This window comes from Pistacia vera, unplaced genomic scaffold (assembly GCF_008641045.1).
Source record: "Pistacia vera cultivar Batoury unplaced genomic scaffold, PisVer_v2 Contig754, whole genome shotgun sequence".
NCBI lineage: Eukaryota > Viridiplantae > Streptophyta > Magnoliopsida > Sapindales > Anacardiaceae > Pistacia > Pistacia vera.
This window is the reverse complement of record NW_022196617.1, coordinates 557,427-580,584: the sequence shown is the minus strand read 5'-3', so window position 1 is coordinate 580,584 and position 23,158 is coordinate 557,427. Positions and strand designations below refer to the sequence as shown.

The window sequence follows — 23,158 nt, the reverse complement described above, 5'->3', positions numbered from 1 at the left end:
TCTAATGGTAGAAACGTTTCTTTCAAACATTAATGCTGTTAACTCAACTGAAAACGATCCCTTCAATAAATGGATTTTAAAGAAGATATGTCACAGTTTCTTAACGAGTAGCTTCTCTGTTGCAAGTAACTCTGCGAAGACGACTGCGTTTCATTGCTCAAAGCGTAAGCGACTGCCGACATTCCCTCGCTATAGTATTTTGATTTTCTGCTCATGCTTGATTTCTTTGCTTTAGTCTCGAGGATTTCTTTCTACGAAAATATTTAACTTAATTTCTTCTATAATTATAATAAAATGAATATTTTAAACCATATCCTATCCATATTCCAAATACAAATGCAAATCTGTTTCCTTATTTTCAAAATCATATCCTAAATTAGAAAACTTTTTAAACTCTTAAGTTTGTTAATTGATAAAAACACTCTCAACAATTTTTTTTTTTTTTTAATAATTAACAAAAGCACTCCCATCTATCCATAGTTGCCAGATTCCGGTAACCATCATCGGTAGTGGTCGGAATCTATCAAAACGAACGACTAACTAGATCTGGCCGGTCATACACCGTAATGCCATATCTAGTAGTGGTGCCAAAATCTGGCCACTGTGGGTGGGAGGAGGTGTTTTTGTCATTTTACAAAATTTTTATATATTGAGTATTTAGTTAAATTAGCAAACTTAAGTTTTTTTTGTTAATTTTTAAATTCTATCTCGTAATAATCACCCAACTCTATTTATCAATAATATTTAAAAATACTACTCAAATAATAAACAAACACATTTAGTTAAAGATTTAAATAACAAACAGAACCCCTTTAAAAATCGTTGAAATACTATTAATTATTTTGTCATTATTATGTATAAATTAAAATATTTAGATAAATATAATAAAATATAACTTTAAATTTAAATTTAAATTTTATAATAGAAATTCTGAGCTATTGATCCGAAGTAATTTAATAGACTTAAAAGGGAAGTTAGATGAAGTTCATTTTATTGCAAAATTAATAACTTTTAAACCCTTAAATTGTAATTGATTAAAGATCATGAATTTGACCAAAAGAATTTCGGGTTACACTAATATAACTCTTTATATGAATCACATTTGCGCACCATAATTATATTTCAATTCGACATTAATACTATAAAAACATAATAAATGACAAAAAAATCAAGTGAATAATATGAAAACAATTAATGGTTGATAGTTGTGTTACCGAAAATTATGTCCTATTGGCTATTCGTAATTCATCAGTACTTGTCACGTTCAGCAAAAGGATTCCTTTGAAACCTCTACATTGTTAAGATTTAAATGTTTTATTTCATATTTATTAATATTTATTAGTAGCTCTAGGCATTGGTAGATTTGTCCAAGTCTTTAGCAATTTGTTTATTTGATTTCGTGAGTGAGAAAGTGTCTCATATGTGATCCTATTTTATAGGAGTTATGGTTAGTGCTAGGATGAGGTGTTATGATGTAAAGCCTATTTATAGGCCTTTTTCTTTATCATAAAATAGACAGAGCTTTACCATTCCAACAAGTCTCTTTTGTTTTTTCTTCACTTTGTATCAGTGGTATCTAGGAGTGGGATAAATAATCTAAAAACCGGACTGAACCGATAACTGATCTAAAACCAAACAAAAAATTAGGTTTTTTTACAAACCAGTTCGGTTTGAAAAATATTCCAAACCGGTTTTTAAACCGGTTTTACCCTAACTATACAAGCGAATTTTTTTTTTCACTCTTCTCTATTTCTCTTCAGACTCTTCTCTGCCTCCAAATCTCCACACTTCCAGTCTTCCACAGTGCACAGTGCACACTCCATCCATCCACACCGTGAGCTAACTCCAGTACTCCACTCTTCAATCTTCATCAATCACTCCATTATCCAGTCATCACTCCATCTTCATTCTTCATTTCTTCACAGTTCACACCTTCGCCAGCACCCAGCTGGTCCCAGCAGACTCCACTCTCCAGTCAGGCAGTCACGCCATTGTCCCACCGTGAGCAGACTCCACTCTCCAAGCTTTGATCTTCACAGTCCACACTTCACAGTCTCCGATCATCGCACATTCGCCAGCACCCAGCAGACTCCACTCTCCAGTCACGCCACTGTCCCACTGTGAGCAGACTCCACTCTCGAAGCTCCGATCTTCACAGACTCTACCATTCGTTCGCGTTGTGCTTTTTTTGGCGAGATTAGAGTTTTGTTTGCTGAGATTTTGAAAGGAGATCGTTTGTGTGTTGTTTGGAGGTTGTTTGGGATCGGTTAAGAAGTGTTTTGAGTTTGTTTTCTGGGATTGATGGAATTCGTGGGAGGATGATCGAAGCTTTATAAATTTTTGCACTCCACCTGTTTGTAAAAATTCCCAAGCAACTCCCATATGAACGGTGGATTTCTCTTTTTTTCCTTTCCTCCCCATTTTTCTTTTCTCTCTTTTTTCTTTAATGATTGATTGATAGTATGTATTTTGTATTATGTGATTAAATTGTTTAATAGATTATTGATTTGGATTGGAAGTGTTCGTAATTAGTGGTGGTTTGTGGCGGTGATGATGGCTGCATGGGGTGGTTCTGGTGGCTGGTCATTTTCAGTTTGAATATTTAATTTGGAAGGACCATTCTACATTTTACTGTTATATTAATCAATTGTCTGTTAATTTAAGGGTGGAAATTAGAATTTATTAAACAAGGTGGGAACTTGCCATTTCAGAGTTGAAGCAGTGGAAGAGAAAGTTTTCAATGATCAAGGTAGTGCTCAATGATGCCGAGGAGAAGCAACTAAAGAACGAGGCTGTGAAAATGTGGTTGAATTTATGTTTGTATTTGAGTTTATTAATGAGTATTGATAATTGAGTAATGTGTAATTGAAAATGTGGTTAAATTTATGTTATGTATTTGAGTTTATTAATGAGTATTGACTATTGAGTGATGTGTATTTGAGTTTATTAATAAGTAATTTAATGTATTTTTCATACAAAGAATACAACAATAATACCAAAATAAAAGGGAAAAATAGTATGAAATTATATATAAAACAATAAATATTTGAATTTAGGGACTTAAATAAAACATTGAAGATTTTTAGGGATTAATTTAAAAACCGGTTAACCAGTAACTGAACCGAATATTCAGTTTGGTTTACAACCGGTTTATAACCGAAACCGGTCCGGTTTTCGGTTTGCATTTTCTATAAACCGAATAACCGATTTGGTTTTGCTAATCCGGTTCGGTTAACCGGATTATCCCACACCTAGTGGTATCAGAGTAGAAAATGTGTGAGAGAAAGCAAGATAGAAAGAGTTCCTAAACAGAAACGATGGCTTCAGATTCAAATTTTGTGTAGGCAATGATCCCACATTTTGATGGTCACTATGACCATTGGAGTATGCTAATGGAGAATTTTCTACAGTCAAAAGAGTATTGGCCGATTGTTGAATATGGAATTGAAGAACCAGCAACAAATGCAGTCCTGACGGATGCCCAAAAAACAGAGTTGGAAGGGAGAAAGCTAAAAGATTTGAAAGCAAAAAATTACCTTTTTCAGGCAATTGATCATCCCATTTTGGAAACAATTCTTAGCAAAGAAACTTCCAAGGATATTTTGGATTTCATGAAGAAAAAATATCAAGGCTCTACTAGAGTGAAGTGTGCATAGCTTCAAGCCTTGAGAAGAGATTTTGAGACTCTACAAATGAAGAATGGGGAATCTGTCATCAGCTACTGTGCCAGGACTATGGAGATAAGCAACAAAATGTGATTTCATGGTGAGAAGATGGTAGATGTCACCATTGTGGAGAAGATATTGCGTTCCCTGACACCAAAGTTTGATTATGTCGTGTGTTCAATTAAAGAATCGAATGACATAGATGCACTATCTCTTGATGAACTACAGAGCTCCTTGCTGGTCCATGAATAGAAGATGAACTGAAGTATAACTATAGAGGAGCAAGCTTTGAAGGCTTCTACCGTTACTCATTTCTCAAACACTAGAGGAAGAGGTAGAGGTAGAGATAGAGGTAGAGGAAGGGGAGATCAAGACACTAAAGATGGCAGCAGGCATTTCAGAGCAAATGATGATCAATTTCAGGGCAAAGGTAGAGGACGAGATCAACATTTTGACAAATCCAAGGTAGAGTGCTTCAGATGTCATAAATTTGGACATTATCGTTCTGAATGTTATACTAGGCTGCCTAATGACAAAGAAAAGGGAGAGCAATCGAATTTTGTCGAAAAGAAGGAAGTGGAAACTTTGTTGATGGCTGTTCAAGCTAATCAGGAACCTGAGTCTAATGTTTGGTATGTGGATATGGGATGCAATAACCACATGTGTGGAAGTAAGTCTTCTTTTTCTTATTTAAATGAAGGCTTTCATTTTACAGTAAGTTTTGGTGATTGTTCCACTGTGAAGGTGATTAGAAATGGTGATATTGAGATAAGAACCAAGAATGGTTTTGTAGAAACAATTTCTAATGTTCTTTATGTTCCTGACTTGAAAAACAATTTGTTAAGTGCTGGTCAATTGCAAGAAAAGGGTTATATAATCACTATTTAGAAGGGTGTTTGTGAGATTTATGATCCTACTAGAGGAGCTATTGTTGTTGTGCAAATGAGTTCAAACAGATTGTTTCCATTGAAGATTGAAAGTGTGCAATCTTGTTTGGTAGCTGAAGTAAAAGATCCTTCTTGGTTGTGGCATTTTCATTATGGCAACTTGAGTTTTGGTGGATTGAAGACCCTCCAACAGAAAAATATGGTGACAGGTCTTCCTCAGATTAGTATTCCTTCCCAAGTTTGTGAAGAATGTATTGTTGGCAAACAACATCATTCTCAATTCCCCCATGGGAAGTCATGGAGAGCAAAAAATGTCTTGGAGCTGGTTTATTCAGACATTTGTGGGCCAATAAATCCATCTTCAAATGGGGGTAAAAGATATTTAATTACTTTCATTGATGATTATACTTGAAAAACTTGGGTTTATTTTTTGCAGGAGAAATCATAAGCTTTTAGTGCATTTAAAAGCTTCAAGGCACGTGTGGAGAATGAAGTAGAAAGAGTCATTAAAACTCTTCGCACTAATCGTGGAGGAGAATATTGCTCAAAGGAATTTGATGCTTTTTGTGATGAGCAGGGTATTCAAAGGAAACTTACAGCCGCCTACACACCATAACAAAATGGTGTATCGAAGAGGAAAAATAGAACCATCCTCAATATGGTGAGAAGCTTGCTAACAAGAGGAAAAATTTCAAAAAGTTTCTGGCCTGAAGCAGTAAATTGGAGTATTCACATCTTGAACAGAAGTCCTATATTTGTTGTTCAAAATATGACACCAGAGGAAGCTTGGAGTGGAAGGAGACCAGCTGTAAATCATTTTAAAATTTTTGGCTGCATCGCTTATGCACATATCCCGGATGAGAAAAGGAAGAAACTTGATGATAAGGGGGAAAAGTGTGTTTTTCTTAGTGTTAGTAAAGCATCCAAAGCGTATAAATTGTTTAATCCACTAACCAAGAAGATTGTGACCAGCCGAGACGTTATCTTTGATGAGGAAAACATTTGGGATTGGAATAGGCAGTAGCCTACCCAAGTTCTTTTTGACAATAATTCTGAAAGGGAGTCAACCCAAGCAGTCTCTATGCCCGAAAATTCATCTAAAGCAACTCCAACAGTTGTTAAAATTTTGCCAACAGCAGCAGAAGCTACTGATGCAGCAGCTCAATCTCTTCGTCGTATTCGAAAAAGGCCTGCATGGATGGAAGACTATGAGGTAACTAAAATTGAAGATCCAATCACTCATTTTGCTTTATTTTCAGATTGTGATCCTTCAACTTTTGAAAGTGCCGTCAAAGAAGCAAAATGGCGGAAGTCGATGGATGATGAAATTGACGCCATTGAAAGAAATGAACTTAGGAGCTGACTGATCTTCCGAAAGGGCACAAAACCATTGGTGTAAAGTGGGTCTTCAAAACAAAACTAAAGGAAAATGGTGACGTTGATAAGTATAAGGCGCGTTTGGTGGCTAAGGGATATAAGCAGGAATATGGGATTGATTATACAAAAGTTTTTGCTCCCGTTGCAAGACATGATACAATCAGATTGGTGATCGCATTGGCAGCACATAACTCGTGACCTATTTTTCAGCTAAATGTCAAATTGGCGTTCTTACATGGAAACTTGGAGGAATAGGTATTTGTAGAACAACCCATTGGTTATATTAAGATCGGAAATGAGCATAGAGTGTATAGTTTAAAGAAAGCTCTTTATGGATTAAAACAAGCTCCATGAGCTTGGTATAGTTGCATTGAGGCTTATTTTTTGAAAGAAGGCTTTCACAAATGTCCATATAAGCACACACTTTTTGTTAAAATTGGAGATAAGGGGAAATTGCTCATTGTTTGCTTATATGTAGATGATCTTATATTTAATGGAAATGATGATGTCATGTTTAAAGAATTCAAGAAATCTATGATGGTTGAATTTGAAATGTCTGTCCTTGGTATGATGCATTACTTCCTTGGCACATAAGTAGTGCAATCAGCTAATGGGATCTTTATTTTTCAAAAGAAGTATGTGCGAGATATTTTGGACAGGTTTTTGCAATCCTGTAAGCACTCCAACTGAGTTTGGCTTAAAACTAAACAAAGATCATGAAGGGAAGAAGGTGGACAACACACTTTACAAGCAAATTGTTGGCAGTTTGATGTACTTTATTGCAACAAGACCAGACATAATGTATTCTGTGAGTTTAATAAGTAGATATATGGAGAATCCAATAGAAATGCATTTGTTAGTTGCCAAGAGAATCCTTCGTTAATTGCAAGGAACTAGAGATTTTGGGTTGTTCTACAAGAAGGGTGAAAAGTTAGAGTTGTTCGGGTTTACTGACAGTGATTATGCAAGAGATCAAGATGATAGAATGAGCACTTTGGGTTATGTTTTTATGTTGGGCACAGGGGCCATTTTGTGGTCTTCTAAGAAGCAACCAATTGTCACCTTTTCAACTACAGAAGCTGAATTTATTGCTGCAATAGTTGTGCTTGTCAAGCTATTTGGTTGAGGAGAATTCTTGAAGAGCTACAGTTCAAGCAAGTTGGAGCTACTATGGTTTTTTGTGACAACAACTCAACAATCAAACTCTCCAAAAATCCTATGCTACACGGAAGAAGCAAACATATCGATGTGAGGTATTATTTTTTAAGAGATCTTAGCAATGATAGAACAATCAACTTGGTTTGTTGTCGAAGTGAAGACCAAGTTGCAGATATATAGACCAAGCCTCTCAAGTTGGCTACACTTGTGAAGTTGCGTGGTCTACTTGGAGTTTGTTCACGTGCTGCTGTAAAGGAGGACTTTGTAGATGGTTGATTTTCTTTTAAACTGATTTCTGCAGATTTCAATTTAAGGGAGGGTATTAAGATTTAAATGTTTTATTTCATATTTATTAATATATATTAGAAGCTCTAGTCATTGGTAGGTTTGTCCAAGTCCTTAGCAATTTGTTTATTTGATTTCGTGGGTGAGAAAGTGTCTCATGTGTGATCCTATTTTATAAAAGTTATGGTTAGTGTTAGGATGAAGTGTTATGATGTAAAGCCTATTTATAGGCCTTTTTCTTTATCAATAAAGTATACAGAGCTTTACTAGAGGTGGAAAAGCAACCCGCCCAGCCCGACCCTACCCGGCCCGCGACGGGTTGCTGTTACTGGCGGGTCGGTCCTGACTCACCCGGTACATTGGCTGGCCCAACCCAGACCGCCAACCCTAACCCACCAGGTTAGGCCGCGGGTTGGGCCGGGTTAACCTGCTTTTTATTTTATTTTTTAATTTTGTTTAAGTTTAAATGTTTAATTAACTTTCAAATGAATAATTAACAATTTATAAATGAATAAATGTAATTGTTTTTAGTTAATTGTTAATTTCTTTTCAAATATCCATAATTAAATTAAATTAATTTTTTTTTTGTTAACATTCCAAATATTAATTCAATTTTAATACATTAAAATTGTAATATAAGAATAATTAAATTTATTCATTTATTAAAAAATAAAATAAGAAATTACAATAATTATTGCCTCGTTAAAAACCTCACCAAGAAAAACCCAATGGGACAAAAACTTGGTAAGGAAAAAAGAGTGCAATAATTGACAATTAATTTACAAGTTACAATTTACAAAACAACTAATTTTGGGGTTCACTAGGACCTCCCTCATCCGTATCATCTATATTACAAAATTGAAATGATTCTATTAAAGTATCGTCGACAACCTCGTATTGATCTTGATGGCGCGACCGTTCCCAATCTCGAAGACATGTGAGGACTTCAATCATTTTTTGTGAAAGTTTAGTCCTCCTTTCATTTAAAATTCTTCCACTTGCACTAAATGTTTGTTCGGATGAGACGGTTGAGACAGGAATAGCGAAAACATCCAAGGCAAGTCTTGATAATACCGGAAAAATACATTTTCTGGCTCTCCAATAGTCTAAGAGATCAATGTTGGCTCTCTGTTGTGGATCTACTGGTAACATTTCAGGGGTTGCCAAATATTGTTGAAGCTCATTACTCTGCGACTACATGGAAGACAGTACATTAGTTGTTGTTGTTGGTGGAGCTTCTGAAGAGGAGGCTGTGCTTCGGATTCGGGTCCTCTTCGGCCTATTCAGTGCACCCCAAGAGTAGAAGTCTTCATTTGTTTCTTCTGATGCAGCTTCCCTGGATGTTTCGCCTCTTTGCGGGTTCCCATACCTGTTTTCATACTGGAAATATACTTCGAAAAGTGTATTTTTTACCTCTCCTATTTGATTGGCATATACTTCGGTTTGTAAATTTTCACATAAATTGTCAAAACCATTTTCTAAACCTGCTAATTTAATTCTATGATCAAATATAGCACCTAAACAATAAATAAAAGGAATGGGTTCCTAATATTTTTTTTAAAAAAAAAAAATTCCATTGCCTTTATTGGTGCATTTAAAATTACATTGTCTTTATTTTTTATAAATAACTCGAAAATTTTTATAATTGTATGTATTACCAATGGACTAGTAGGATAATACACACCAGAAAGTTGTAAAGTGGATTGGTAAAAAGTTTTAAGAAAAGAATGAAATACTTTAGCTATTTGCCAATCATTTTCTACCAAATAATGAGGACCTCTATTATTTGCTACAAAATAACTAATTATATTAGCATAAGGTAAACATGAATCAAGCATTAAATAAGTACTATTCCATCTAACAGGCATGTCTAATGCAAAAGTTCTAGGAGACATATTTGATTTTATACAAGCGTCTTGAAATTCAACATTTCTTTTATTACTACTAGTAATCCAAGCTAAACAATCTCTAATTCTATTAATATTTTCTTTAATTGTTTTCATACCACTTTTCACAATTAAATTAATAACATGGCATGCACAACGTTGGTGAAAAAACTTCAAATTGTTATATAAAGGATAATTACTTTGAAAATAATCTATAGCTTTACTATTAGAACTTGCATTATCTAAAGTTAAACTTATCACTTTACTAACAACATCATAATCTTCTAAAACTTCAACAATTTTATTATAAATTTGTTCACCACTATGATCAACATCCATTAATCTAAATCCTAATAAAGATTTATTTAATTTACATTCATTATCAAAATAATGACTAGTCACACAAATATAATCTTGTTTAGCTCTACCACTCCAAATATCGGCAGTTAGAGCCACACTAACATGACAAGTATGTATTTTATTTTTTAATTCTAATTTCATTTTTTAAAACAATTTTATTAAATCATTTCTAGTTGCAGTTTTAGAATAACTTTTAAATCCTGGAAAAAATGAATTTTGAATAAATCTTGCAAAATATTTATCTTCAGCCATATTAATAGGTTGATCAGTTGCAGCAATATATAAAGCTAACTGTTCCCTATATACATCAGAATTATAACGCCAATTAGTACCCATATTAGTTATTTGAGTTTGATTACTTTCTCTATTTCTATGTTGATTAATATGTTTATTAGCATGCCTTTTTAAATTACTAGTACCATTACCTGAATCAACTTTATAAATATTTCCATAGTATTTGCATCTCGCTTTCTTGACTTGAATGCCATTTTCTGTCTAGTAAAACTTGTCGAAATGGGCCGAAACGTCTGATGTGTGTCTGTCTTCGCTTTCGACGGTAGTTGATGATCCTGCCTCAGCTTGAGATGAAGTTGGACAAGCACGACGATTATGAGAACGACTTCTAGAACCACCAGGAGCTGTTGGAATCAGGGACATATTTTAAGGTGTATCGGATTCTGAGAATGGGAAAGTGGAACTATTTGAATCTCTTCCTGCATTTATGTTAGTAAAATCAGCGGGATTAGGACTAGGATAGTAGTTTCCTTCATCATTGTAATTGATGGGAGAGAAATATCTATCTATTGTAGTTGAAAAAAAAATTGATGTAGAAGAAATAAAAATTAAAGAAACAGAATTAGAATTTGGAAATTGGAATTTGGAAAATTGGAAATATGAATTAAAATTGCAAAAACTAATAAAAATTAAAATACGAGCAAATTGATAACAAAGAGATTAAGAGAATAAATGAATTATTGAGAGATTAGAGATTAGAGAATATGAGAGAATGAGAGAATTTGAGTTGTGAGAAAAATGTGAGAGTTTAGGGCAAATTTATAGGAAAAATGGGAAAGAAAAATGACGAAAAAGACTATTCCAATGGTTATAAAGCGACTATATTTCAAGGGTAAAAGGGTAATTTGAAAAATAAAATAATTTTTTTATTTATTTTTATTTTTTTACAGCGAACCCGACGGGTTGGCCGTTATTCCATAACAGTCAACCTGCCGGGTTGACAACAGCCAACCCGGCGGGTCTTTCAAAAGAGACAAAACAGCAACCCACCGGGTTGCGGGTTGCCATCTTGCAACCCGGCCCGCCCGGGGGTTGCTGCCGGGTTAGGGTCAACCCGGACCGCCAAGAGTTCAGCCCGCTTCGTTACGGGCCGGGTTAGGGTTGACCCGCCTAACCCAGCCCAAATGTTCCACCTCTAAGCTTTACCATTCCAACAAGTCTCTTTTGTTTTTTCTTTACTTTGTATCATACATTGTTACTAATTAATTACTAAGTCAACAATTTATTATAAGTAAATGATCGAAAATTGAAGAATTTTAACCAAGGGGTTAGTCTAGCGGTAAAAAATGTTTGTTACTTTCATTGACTTTCTGAGTTCGAATTACCTTTGGGCCACCTATAATATTTGTGACTTACTTGAAACTAGAACTGGCCATAAGTCGTGCTGTGTCTAAAAATTCAAGGCTCGTCATGCCGTGCCGTGCCAAGGCCCGTAGAAATTCATACATTGTCGTGTCGTATCGACCCACCAAATCTGAAGGCCCATAGCACGGCTAGATATAAATCAAGATGTGCTGTGGGTCAGCCCACATGCTTTGTGGGCCGACCTACAATTTTTTTTAATATTTGTAAATTATGGTAATTTTGATTTATTATTAGTAATTATTATAAAAATGTTTATATGTTATATTTAGTGACATTTTGTAGTGTATTATTAATTAAAAAAATATATAATCACTATAAAATATAATAAAATAACGAGACATTGAAATATTAATTGAATTTCAACACTTTTTATTACTTATAATTATAAATTACAAATACAAACTCATAAATTAAAAATCATCATACATCTTCATTTTCATAAAAAAATATATAATCACTATAAAATATAATAAAATAACGAGACATTGAAATATTAATTGAATTTCAACACTTTTTATTACTTATAATTATAAATTACAAATACAAACTCATAAATTAAAAATCATCATACATCTTCATTTTCATTAATTTCTAAACTCATTATCAAAATAATCAAAATGATTAAATTCATTTGAATTTGGATTCATTTTGAAATTTGACTAAAAATTAAATTAAATTTGACAAAAAAAATAATGGAGAATTTGAGAGAGATTATGAGAGCTTGAGAGTTGAGAGAGAAAGGAGAATGAAGAATGGAGATTTGGAACTAGAGTGTGAAAAAATAAGACAAATAATGGGGCATTTATAGGAAAAAATTAAAAAATAATTTGAATGGAAATAGTCGTTACCCCCTTGTGTAGGGGGGTAACAACTATTTCATTTTTTTATTTTTTTATTTTATTTTGTATCTTGTCATGTCATGCTGGCCCACGTGCCTTTTTTAAGACCCACGACACAACCTGCATGATTGTGGACTGGGCTGGGTCGTGCTTTTGTCGTGTCGTGCCTTATAGTGCCATGGGCCGACATGGCCCACTGTCGACTTTTCTTAGAACATTATGTTTATAGGGTGTTTAATGAGCATCGGTTCAAACTACCTTGGAGCCACCTTCCACATTTGTGGCTTACCTCGAATATTGGGTTTGTAGGGTGTTCGATCTGAAACATTGGACTTGTAAGATGTTCAATGGGTTTTAAGGATTAGTTGAAGGGTACGTAAGCTGACCCGAACACCCAGATCGGAAAAAGAAAAATTGAAGAGCGCAAGCTGACGTAACACTCCAATCATAAAAAAAAAAGACCCAATCATAAAAAAAAAGAAAAAGAAAAAAAAAAGTGAAGAAATATATATATTAAAAACTTATGCTGATAATGACGTGGCAAATAACGAACCATAATATACCAAATTTAACGAGGAACGGTCTTTCCAATTCAAATAAAGAACCTGGAGAAGTACACATCGGCTGCCCCAGTGGCAAATTGCTAAACCCACCCGGCGGTATTCCCTTTTCATTTCTCTGTTTCTCATCATCTTCAACACAACAAAACCATCAACATGAAAACGCAGAAATATAACCCGTTTTGAACATCTTCAAATGGGGTTCGAGGACAAAGAAAAAGGTATCCTCCTTTGTAATATATTGAATGTTCATGTAAAAATTTCAGGATTTTAGATTCCAGAACGTAAAATTTGTAATAAAACTCTACATGATTTGTTACGTGAGATGTGAAAATTGTAATGAATAGTAATATAGAATATATAAGATTTGTTGCGTAATATAAAAACGTAACACTTATAGAAGAATTTTGTCATGTAATTATAGTTGTAATAGATATGAATGATGAAGGCAAGGAGAGGGATTTGGAGAGAGGGCCAAGTCTTCCGGCTCTTAGCCGTGTTCATTCAGAATTACCAGCTTCTCCATATTCTCCAAGAGCATCGACAACGCCAAGAGGGGCCCTTGTGATGTCCAATTCTGGCAAGGCATTGTTGGTGTCCAATTCAAGTAAACGTTTGTTGGCATCCCAATCAAGTAAGTCCTTGGTTGTGTCGAACTCCGGTAAGCGATTTGATCAGAAAACCAAGTATGTGAGACAGGTCACAGGCCGCCACAACGACACCGAGCTGCATTTGGCTGCACAGCGTGGAGATTTGGAGGGTGTTAAGAAAATTTTGGATGAAATTGATGCACAAATGATGGGGACGTTTGGTGAGGCTGATTTTGATGCTGAGGTAAGCTTTTCATTAATCTTTTAATTACTGTTTCAATTTGTTGAGAAATTTTAATCCTAATTTTGATTAGGTGATGTTGGTTAGGTGGGGGAGATAAAGGCAGCTATTGTGAATGAGGTGAATGACTTGGGAGAGACGGCATTGTTTATTGCAGCTGAAAAGGGGCATTTGGATGTTGTAAAGGAGTTGTTGCAGTATACAACTGAGGAGGCTATTTTGTTGAAGAACCACTCTGGCTTTGATCCGTTGCATATTGCTGCCAGTCAAGGGCATGAAGGTAATGGTTTGATTTATATTTTTAACTTCACCCTTATGGTGTTTCTTAGCAAGGTCATATGTTGATATCAACGATATGAAGCATATATTCTGAGTTTATACATTTCTGTTGTTGATTTATCATGTTAGAGGGAGGTAATTAAAGTTGTAATTGTGGTGGAACACTTTGAATGTGCTGTTTGCAGAGGATGTTCAATTATTAACAGTCAATATAGCCGTGAATTTTGATAGTTTAGTTGCAAAGATGAAATTTTGAAGATTTATTTTACACCATCAACACATAGTTGAAAACAAAAAATATTAATCCTAAGTACTACTCCGTAGATGAGAAGTATGATGGCAAACAATACTATAAATAACATGTGAGGCTGTACCCATTGATCTTAAAAGCTACACAGGCTCTTCTGAAGCATTTTCCTTCTATATCTTTCAAAAAGGTCTATTGTCAGTTATTGCCATTCCATCGCTGTTGTTAGAATGAATGCGTCTTAATTCTTGTATGCTTTCTGGTTGCTAGGACAAAATATATATTTAAACTGGGCAACCTCAATTCAGTAACAATCTTTATGCAGCCATTGTCCAGGTGCTGTTGGACTATGATCCTAGCCTTATCAAAACAGTTGGCCAATCAAATGCGACTCCACTTATATCTGCAGCTACTAAAGGACATGCAGCAGTAGTAAATGTATTGCTCTCCAGAGATCTTAGCTTGTTAGAAATACCTAAATCCAACGGAAAGAATGCATTACATTTAGCTGCCAGGCAGGGGCATATAGGTATTGTAAAAACATTGCTCGACAAGGATCTACTACTGGCAAGAAGGACTGATAAGAAAAGTCAGACTGCATTGCATATGGCTGTAAAAGGTGTTAACCGTGAAGTCGTGAGGTTGATTCTTGCAGCAGATGCAACCATTGTCATGCTTCCAGATAAGTTTGGTAATACAGCGTTACATATAGCTGCCAGGAAAAAGCGGGTAGAGGTATTAATCACTGCTGAGCCTTTGTAATTGGTTATATTCCTTTATTAAGAATGAGGTCAGTTTTTACAATTATGTGTGCTTGGTAGTTGGTTAATGTTTCTGAGAAATTGATGTTTATGCTTGCTCAGCCTCGAGCTTTAGTGGCACAAGTTCTGTGTGCATGTGATTTTAGATTTACCAAGTTGTAGTATGTCAAAAGAATTGGATGCGGTAATTATAATCTTAAGACTTGAAATTTTATTATCATTAACCATTTCTGGATTAGCATGTATATTTTATATTGTAATTCCTAAACTAGGGATCTGTTGTTTATTATGGCTCTATCTTAGTCCTTAGCAGTTTACCTCCACTGGTCTCATACTCACCAGATTGAACCCAGTTATGGGACAGTGATTTCTGAAGTTCTGATTAGATGCTTCAGAATTGAGTTGGATGCTCACATCTCTTCCAAGGTTTCAAAAATATAATTGTTCCTTGAATCATAATTTTGAAGTTGTATGGTTAGAAAATCATCTCTTTTTCTATAGCTTCATGTAAAATTTGATGAAATACCGGAATACAATTTAGGGAAATTATTAGATGTAGTTGCTGTTATTTGCATGAACTTTAAGTTATTTTGCTCTGTCAATAGTGTATAATGCCATGTTAAATTCTTTGATAGGATTATTTCTTTATAGTATAATTTCTCTTCCTACTACTTTAAGAATGTGATTTCAATTTAAGCTTCATGATCTTATATGTAAGTGAAATTTTTATCATACTAGCAGTGTACAACATATAATGGAATGTTCTGAAGAGCCAAAATCATGTAGAGCGTTGTTATCTTTTGCAGATAGTGAATGAGTTGATACAACTTCCTGAGACTGACGTGAATGTACTAACAAGGGACAAAAGAACAGCCATTGACATAGTTGAAGGGCTTCCACTCTCTGAAGAAACTGCTGAGATAAAGGACTGTTTAGCTCGTTATGGTGGCGTGAGAGCAAAAGAATTAAACCAGCTCCCACGAGATGAGCTTCGTAAAACTGTAACAGCAATCAAGAAAGATGTGCATTCACAGCTCGAACAAGCCCGCAAAACCAACAGGAATGTAACTGGAATTGCCCAAGATCTCCGCAGGCTCCATAGATTAGGATTGTATAGCACTACTAACTCGGTCACAGTGGTTGCTGTGCTTTTTGCATCAGTTGCATTTGCTGCTATTTTCACACTTCCTGGTGGAGATAGGGATGATGGGTCAGCTGTGGGCGTAGGCTCTGCGTCATTTAAGATCTTCTTCATCTTTAATGCCATTGCACTTTTCACTTCATTGTCTGTTGTGGTGGTACAAATCACAATTGTGAGGGGAGAATTAAAGTCAGAGAAGCAGGTTGTGAAGGTGATCAATAAGTTGATGTGGTTGGCTTCTGTATGCACTACTGTGTCATTTTTAGCTGCTTCATTTATAGTGCTTGGTCAGCGTAACATGTGGGCTGCAATTCTTGTTACTTGCATAGGAGGAGTTATAATAGCAGGAGTTCTAATTGCATTGATCTATCACATATTGAAGAGAAAGCGGAAGCGAAAAGTGAGGAAGAGAGAAAAGAAAAGATCGAATGCATGGCGTCACTTAGATACTGATTCAGAAGTCCCAATTTATGCCATTTAATGAACCTGTATACCAAATTGGCCTTTACTGGTGAGGAGTTTCTTTTTTCTTAGTATGAAGGCAAGAATCAAAATCAAAAAGTGGCCTTTACAAATCTCAAGCTTTCTTTGAGTGAATGGATTCTTTTCCTTTCTGGTCTTCTGAGGATGAATCATGAATTTTCACAGGCACCATATGAAAATATCTCATGGTTATGATACAACCCTTAATAGCCTAGGATTCCTATTTTCCCTTATTTGCTAGAATCCCTATTTTTTCTTATATTTTCATATTTTAATTTGCTTTCTATATTCTGTTAAGAGGGTAGTAATGCCCTGTGGGTTAGGCATTTCCTTTGACAAATTGGAGGAAGATCCTCTCGAAGAGATCAATTTATTTTCATTAAATTTCTTGGTTTTTATTGTTAGAACCCTAGGTTCCTAACAGGTTATTGTAAGTTATGCACACATTAGGTTTAATTAGAATTGATACGCTATCACAACATTTTTAAGTATAGGTTATGGTCCTCTTACAGGTGACCAAAAATTTTTCAATGTCAATTTGTGATTTACATACTGGTTGAACATAGAGTAAACGACATGTACCCACCCAAGGTTTGGCAAATCTGCCAGGTCCCACCCTTAAATTGACACTGTCCATTTTATCTCAAAATAACCCTCACATCTCAAATTTCTCTCAAATAACCCCCACAAGAGATCCCGACAAGCCAAAAATCGGGTCTGATTCTGATACCACCATCAGCATCCCCTTATCCTCCTCACCCAAAACCTTTACTTTTCCACCTGAGTGCACCTCGGCGAGGTGCTGAAATTTGGCTGGAAAGGCACGACAACAACCGAAAACCTAAGGGAGAGGCAACGGCGATCGGCGAGCAATTGCGATCGGCGATATTGGGGGTTTTGGTGAGGGGAAGCCAATGATGCTATTGGTGGTGTCAAAGGGTGGTTTTCGGTGTCGGGACCTGTCGAAATTTGGATGAAACACGCGACTGAAACTAAGAGCGATGACTAGCGATTGGGGAGTTCAATTAGGCAGAGAGGTTAGGGGTTTTGGTGTGGGGGTTGAAGGGATTGTAATGGTGGTGTCGGGAGGGGTTGACTACGTTGGGAACAAGCCATAATGACTTAAAATCACTGGTGGGATGAATTTGAGAAGTAAAGGGTTATTTTAAAAATTTTATCTTTTGAAATGACAATTTTACTCTTTTAATCATTAGATTAAATAATTTTTTGTTAATTTAATGGTGAGGATCTTAAATTTATCAAAACAAGGGTGGAAACTCATAGATTCGCCAAACCTTGGGTGGGAAAATGTCGTTTACTCGTTGAACATATTCGGTTTTATTGGCTTCCCAAAAGGTTTACAAAGAGCTGATGGCAATGGAATCCAGACTTCTTAAAGCTGTAGTGCCTTTTAGGCTAATAAAATCTCATTAAAATTGAGGCTTTACAAACAATATGTGAATGTGAACAGGATGTCAGGCCAATGGTTAAACAAGAAAGTCTCTATAAAAATGCAAAAATGTATTAGTTTAGCAGTCCACATCATGAAACAGAGAGAGAGATTGTGCAATTGTATTTGTTGGGCCTTTCCGTGTTTAGCGCAGAAATAAAAAGTTCCCACTTTGATTTCAGGCATCAGCCACCACTTCTTAATTGCTTACGTCTTTGTAATTGTGATGATGATCACTAATCAAAGAGTGAAGCACAAGCAAGTACATACGTACACGCGGCCAGCATTTATTCCACATGCAGCAGCAGCAATATCAAAACAAAACGCAAAGAGTCAAACCGAAGACACCTGTGCTAAAGTTAAAGGCAGACATGTGAGGGTGAGGTCCGTGAGGATGAAAAGGGAGAAGCCAATGTGGGCGACCTTGACCCAAATTTTGGCTTTCAGTCAACGGCCCTACTCTCTGTGTCACATCAACCTTTGATTGCTTCTTCCAATAACACCCATTGCCTTAATTTCATCGTCTACTAACAACCCCAAACTAAATATTTTTTAACCAAATATTGGATACAAAATAATGGCTTTGCCTTTGGCAAAAACACTACATAAAAAACAATTAAAACCTCTTTAATACGGTTGCTGCCGCTATCCACTATACAGTTCTGGAACATTAGACTTGCCAATGACCTGAGACAGAGTTGCAGGATTTCTGGGTCACAGCCAATATTTTTGTGGTGAAATGGTGAGAACCGAGTGAAAATAGTGGATTGGCTCATCTTCTAATAAACGTGTGGGGTTTTAAGAAGAGTGAAATGATAAACTGCACGTTTTCTTACAAGTGTAGTTCACTGGTCACTCCCTTCTCGCTACAGACAAAACCCACTAGCAATAACTTAAACGCCTCTGGTTCTGCTCCACTTTAAGTCTCAACAAGCGTGCTTTAACTACAGACTTACGCGTTTCATGCCACATCATCCTCTCTTGCTTCTTCTTCGGTTACTTGAACGCGCAGAGACTCATAAAGCTCTGGTTTTCAAAGCCAAAGTCAGATAAGAAGGTAACTAGTATTTATTTTAATAGTTTTTTACCTTAAAGAAGTGGAATTTGACTACAAGGATTTCAAATTTTTGTTCAGTATGTTTCAAACTTAACTGTTCCTATCGTTAGTTTACTTTTCTTTTTCTTTTTTCTTTTTTTTCTTTTTTTGAGTTTTTGGCTATGTTGGTGATTGTTGATAATGATGATTGAAATAGAAAATAGAAATATGCTAGTAATAATGGTTGATTGAAAGACAAGTGGGTATTAATTTAATGCTAAAATTTGGTTGCAGAACATGTCAGAGATATGATTTTTGTATCAAGGAATCAAACTCTCCAGTTTCCCACGTGCATCCTCTTATCTTATTCCAATTTACAAATTCCTAATTTGGTCTGATCTTGGCTGATCATCGATAATTGAAATTCTGATACAAAATAAATAAGATTCTTTATTTGTTTTGCCTGGGAATGATATTAATGGAACCTCCTTCGGGGCAACAACAAAGCTTTAGCCGGAAAAAGATGACCAAACAGTTGACGGCAAAAAGGGATGACACACCGTTGCAGGCTTTGGTGAGAGCAGGGAGCTTGGAATTGGTGTTGGAAATGATTTCTAGTAGTGGGGATCTAGAGTTGAAGGAGTTGTTGTCTAAACAGAATCAATCCGGTGAAACAACACTCTATGTTGCTGCTGAGTATGGTTGTGCTGATCTGGTTAAGGAAATGATGAAGTATCATGATATTGGTTTGGCTGGCAGCAAAGCAAAGAATGGCTATGATGCATTCCACATTGCTGCAAAGCAAGGGAACTTGGGTAAGTTTTCAATGGGAATTATGTTTTCTCCTAAACAGTTTGTTATAATAGTAAGTAATACATCATATCCAGTTTGTACAAATTTATAGCCAGTTAGCTTCAAGTTATTGCATAAAATTCATCTGATGTTATCAATTAATTGTAACTTCTGTAGGAAAATTTTACTTTACAGTCACAGACCATCATTATTGCAAAATTTCCCCATATTTCATGACTGCTATTGGTAGTCTCCCAGTTTCCCCCTTTTTTTATGTTCCTTGCTCGATAACATTATCATTTTTTAATGACAGATCATTCTTGGAATCAGACTATTCTAATATCTGTTCATACTATGTTACAGAGGTGCTGAAGGTCCTCATGGAGACAATTCCTGAACTTTCAATGACTTCGGATTCCTCAAACACAACAGCGTTACACACTGCTGCCTCACAGGGCCACAAAGACGTAGTTATTTTCCTCCTGGAGAGAGGTAGTAGCATAGCTACCATAGCTAAAAGCAATGGGAAAACTGCCTTGCATTCTGCAGCAAGGAAAGGGCATCTGGAGATTGTGAAGGCACTTTTGAGTAAAGAACCTGGAATTGCAATGAGGAATGATAAGAAGGGCCAGACAGCTCTCCACATGGCAGTTAAAGGACAGAGTGTTGAACTAGTGGATGGGTTGGTGGAGATAGGTCCTTCTTTAATAAACATGGTTGATAACAAGGGCAACACTGCCTTGCATATAGCAACTCGTAAGGGCCGGGTGCAGGTGACTAAAATCTATTATTTCTTGTTTTTAATCATCATTAAAATCATACTTATTTTCAACTTAACCTAGATGATGCACTTATGCTATCTTTAAAGAGAATGTGAGAATCATCATATGTCATACTATCTTATCCTGACTAGTGCCTTCTAGTGGCAGATAGGCATAAACCTAGAGAATTACAATCATTTTATTTTTAATTGTGAGTTTGTATCTAAGAAGTCACTTTCTGATCTTATTGTTTTTATTTAAAATGTTGTTTAGTCTTTGAGGGGTTGGTTGTTGCTTTTACCTCATAATTGATTTTCCTGAAAGGATGCAATATAAATTACATCATCGTTTCTCTTGCTTTCAAAACTTCTAATGGATTTTGATTACCACGTCACCCGAACAAGTTTGTGGCAAAGTGACCAACAATTAAAATTGCTAATAGATTTTAATGCCATTCTATAGAGGTAAAGGTTCTGATACAAGCAATGATGCTATTCTTGTAGATTGTAAGGAAGCTGCTGAATCACAGTGGACTAGACAAAGCTGTCATTAACAAATCTGGAGAAACTGCTCTAGACACTGCTGAGAAAACCGGTCACTCTGAAATTGGAGCCATATTACGGGACCATGGAGTCCTGTCTGCCAAATTCATCAAGCAACCAACACCAAACTCAGCTCGAGAATTCAAGCAAACTGTAAGTGAAATAAAACATGAGGTGTATGACCAGCTTGTGCACACCCACCAAACACAGAAACGTGTGCAGGGTATTGCTAAGAGACTCAACAAAATGCATACAGAAGGGTTGAACAATGCAATCAACTCCACCACAGTTGTTGCTGTCCTCATTGCTACAGTTGCATTTGCTGCCATCTTCAGTGTCCCGGGCCAGTATGCTGATGACCCAGCACATGTTCCTCCTGGGCTATCTCTTGGAGAAGCAAATATTGCTCCAAAGCCACCGTTTATGATTTTCGTCATCTTTGACTCTCTTGCCCTCTTCATATCTTTGGCTGTCGTGGTTGTTCAAACTTCTTTGGTGGTTATAGAGAGAAAGGCAAAAAAGCAAATGATGGCGATCATTAACAAACTGATGTGGTTGGCTTGTGTCATGATTTCAATTGCATTCCTTGCACTGTCATACATTGTTGTAGGAGTTAATGATCGGTGGTGGGCTATCGCTATAACATGTATAGGGACCATAATTATGCTATCAACAATTGGGACGATGTGTTATTGGGTAATTGTCAATTGTATTCAAGCCTCCAGATCACAAAGCCTGCGGAGGTCATCAATGAACAGTAGGTCATCACCATTGTCAATAATGTCAGATTCAGAGTTTCTGAACAATGAGCATAAGAAACTCTATGCGGTTTAAGAATTGATATACTACATATCAGTTCTCCCTTGTTTAGCTCTTTGTATAAGAAAGTTCCTCCTTCTTTCATGTATATAAGAATGTGACATAGTATCAGCATTTTACTTCTCAATGAAGTAACTAACTGGCAGTTTGTTCTGGGAGGAGCTTATGAAGAATGAATTGTAATCTACTAATCTGCTCATGAAGTTTTATCTAATAGAATCAGATTAGTCTGTGTAAATGATGTATGAATTCATATTTAAGCTCACGTAAATTATTCACTGTTGATATGCTTGTGCAGTAAAGATTTCGCATAGGTATCATTATCACAGTCCATTTGTAGACTGATAAGTTATGTTCACACACATGGCATAGGGATCTTTATTTCAGCCCAATCCCTGATTTCTAATAGAAGGATTGATAATTATACTGGACAGAACCATAATATTTTGATTGAACTTTTGCTTCAGTAACATCTTTAATGTGAATCCTAAACTAGTTATTGTCAAAGGATTTTCAATTTAGAGGCAAAACTTTTCTTCTGAAATAGAGATTCAAGGTATTATTCAGCTCTGATATTAAGTGTAGGACAGGAAACTCAAGCTAATGGAAAATCCTCAACTTGAGTCTTTTTCAGAGGAACTGTACCAACATTAGTGGTTTTTGAAAGTGAGTTACATTGAACATTACTAATTAATGCAATTCATTGATCAGTGTAGGTCAGCATAATGCAGCATGCATGCAACATGCCGACATCAAAATTCACTACTGGGGTTCTCTGTGTGACTCTTCAATGAAGTGTTTTTTCTGATTCATAAAAGGCTGTCTGATTTTTTTCAATCTATGCTGAAGGCCCCTCATCCTATCTGTCCAAATAGACTGTTTCTTATGATTGTTCTGTCTTTTCAAGAATCAGGACAGTAGCATAGAGAGCATTGCATGGATCAACTAATTGGGAAAAAGGCCACCAAATGACCAAATGAATCAGACACATATTGCCAATATGGCAATGGGCCCTGAAATTCAGGGGCCCCATCCCGTCCCAACCCGCCCCGTGTGGGGCGGGGATTCCTCGGTTTTTTTGGGGATAGAGGCAAGGAGGGAAGGACTTTTAATCCCTGTCCTCAGGGGATGGGGCAGGGGTGAGGGTTGCCCTTCCCCCGCCCCATATATAATATATAAAATTATATAATATGCACTTTCCACTAATACCCCTATATATTTAACCTAATTACACAATTATCCTATCTATATAAACCCATATATTCCCAATTTCCCTAAACCTAAACAATTGAACAAGAACAAACCCTAACCCTTAAGTCTTAAACTTGTCGCCATTGCCA

The 23,158-nt window shown here is 35.9% G+C and overlaps 2 protein-coding genes across 3 annotated transcripts; both read left to right on the top strand.

The window, feature by feature from the left end:
- Positions 1-12,773: 12,773 nt before the first annotated feature.
- Positions 12,774-16,721, top strand: LOC116115857 (ankyrin repeat-containing protein ITN1-like). The gene is made up of 5 exons (XM_031401984.1): positions 12,774-12,897; positions 13,101-13,510; positions 13,595-13,787; positions 14,359-14,768; positions 15,601-16,721. The coding sequence occupies exons 1-5, from the start codon at positions 12,873-12,875 to the stop codon at positions 16,414-16,416; spliced, it is 1,854 nt and encodes a 617-aa protein (XP_031257844.1). The 5' UTR covers positions 12,774-12,872; the 3' UTR covers positions 16,417-16,721.
- Positions 16,722-18,476: 1,755 nt separating this feature from the next.
- LOC116115802 (ankyrin repeat-containing protein At5g02620-like) lies at positions 18,477-21,957 on the top strand. Of its 2 annotated transcripts, none has more exons than XM_031401939.1 (4): positions 18,477-18,925; positions 19,199-19,719; positions 20,060-20,469; positions 20,961-21,957. In XM_031401939.1, the coding sequence occupies exons 2-4, from the start codon at positions 19,374-19,376 to the stop codon at positions 21,831-21,833; spliced, it is 1,629 nt and encodes a 542-aa protein (XP_031257799.1). In that variant the 5' UTR covers positions 18,477-18,925; positions 19,199-19,373; the 3' UTR covers positions 21,834-21,957. The 2 variants fall into 2 exon arrangements, with proteins under 2 accessions (XP_031257799.1, XP_031257800.1); XM_031401940.1 differs by lacking the exon at positions 18,477-18,925 and adding an exon at positions 18,929-19,002.
- The last annotated feature ends 1,201 nt before the right edge of the window (positions 21,958-23,158 follow it).

Bases quoted from the DNA above. Each gene is read 5' to 3' on its own strand.
- LOC116115857 (XM_031401984.1), top strand. From the start codon at position 12,873: ATGGGGTTCGAGGACAAAGAAAAAG. The intron at 13,511-13,594 runs GTAAGCTTTTCA...GATGTTGGTTAG, and splicing joins AGGCTGATTTTGATGCTGAG to GTGGGGGAGATAAAGGCAGC. The intron at 13,788-14,358 runs GTAATGGTTTGA...ATCTTTATGCAG, and splicing joins TGCCAGTCAAGGGCATGAAG to CCATTGTCCAGGTGCTGTTG.
- LOC116115802 (XM_031401939.1), top strand. From the start codon at position 19,374: ATGATATTAATGGAACCTCCTTCGGGGCAACAACAAAGCTTTAGCCGG. The intron at 19,720-20,059 runs GTAAGTTTTCAA...ACTATGTTACAG, and splicing joins TGCAAAGCAAGGGAACTTGG to AGGTGCTGAAGGTCCTCATG. The intron at 20,470-20,960 runs GTGACTAAAATC...CTATTCTTGTAG, and splicing joins CTCGTAAGGGCCGGGTGCAG to ATTGTAAGGAAGCTGCTGAA.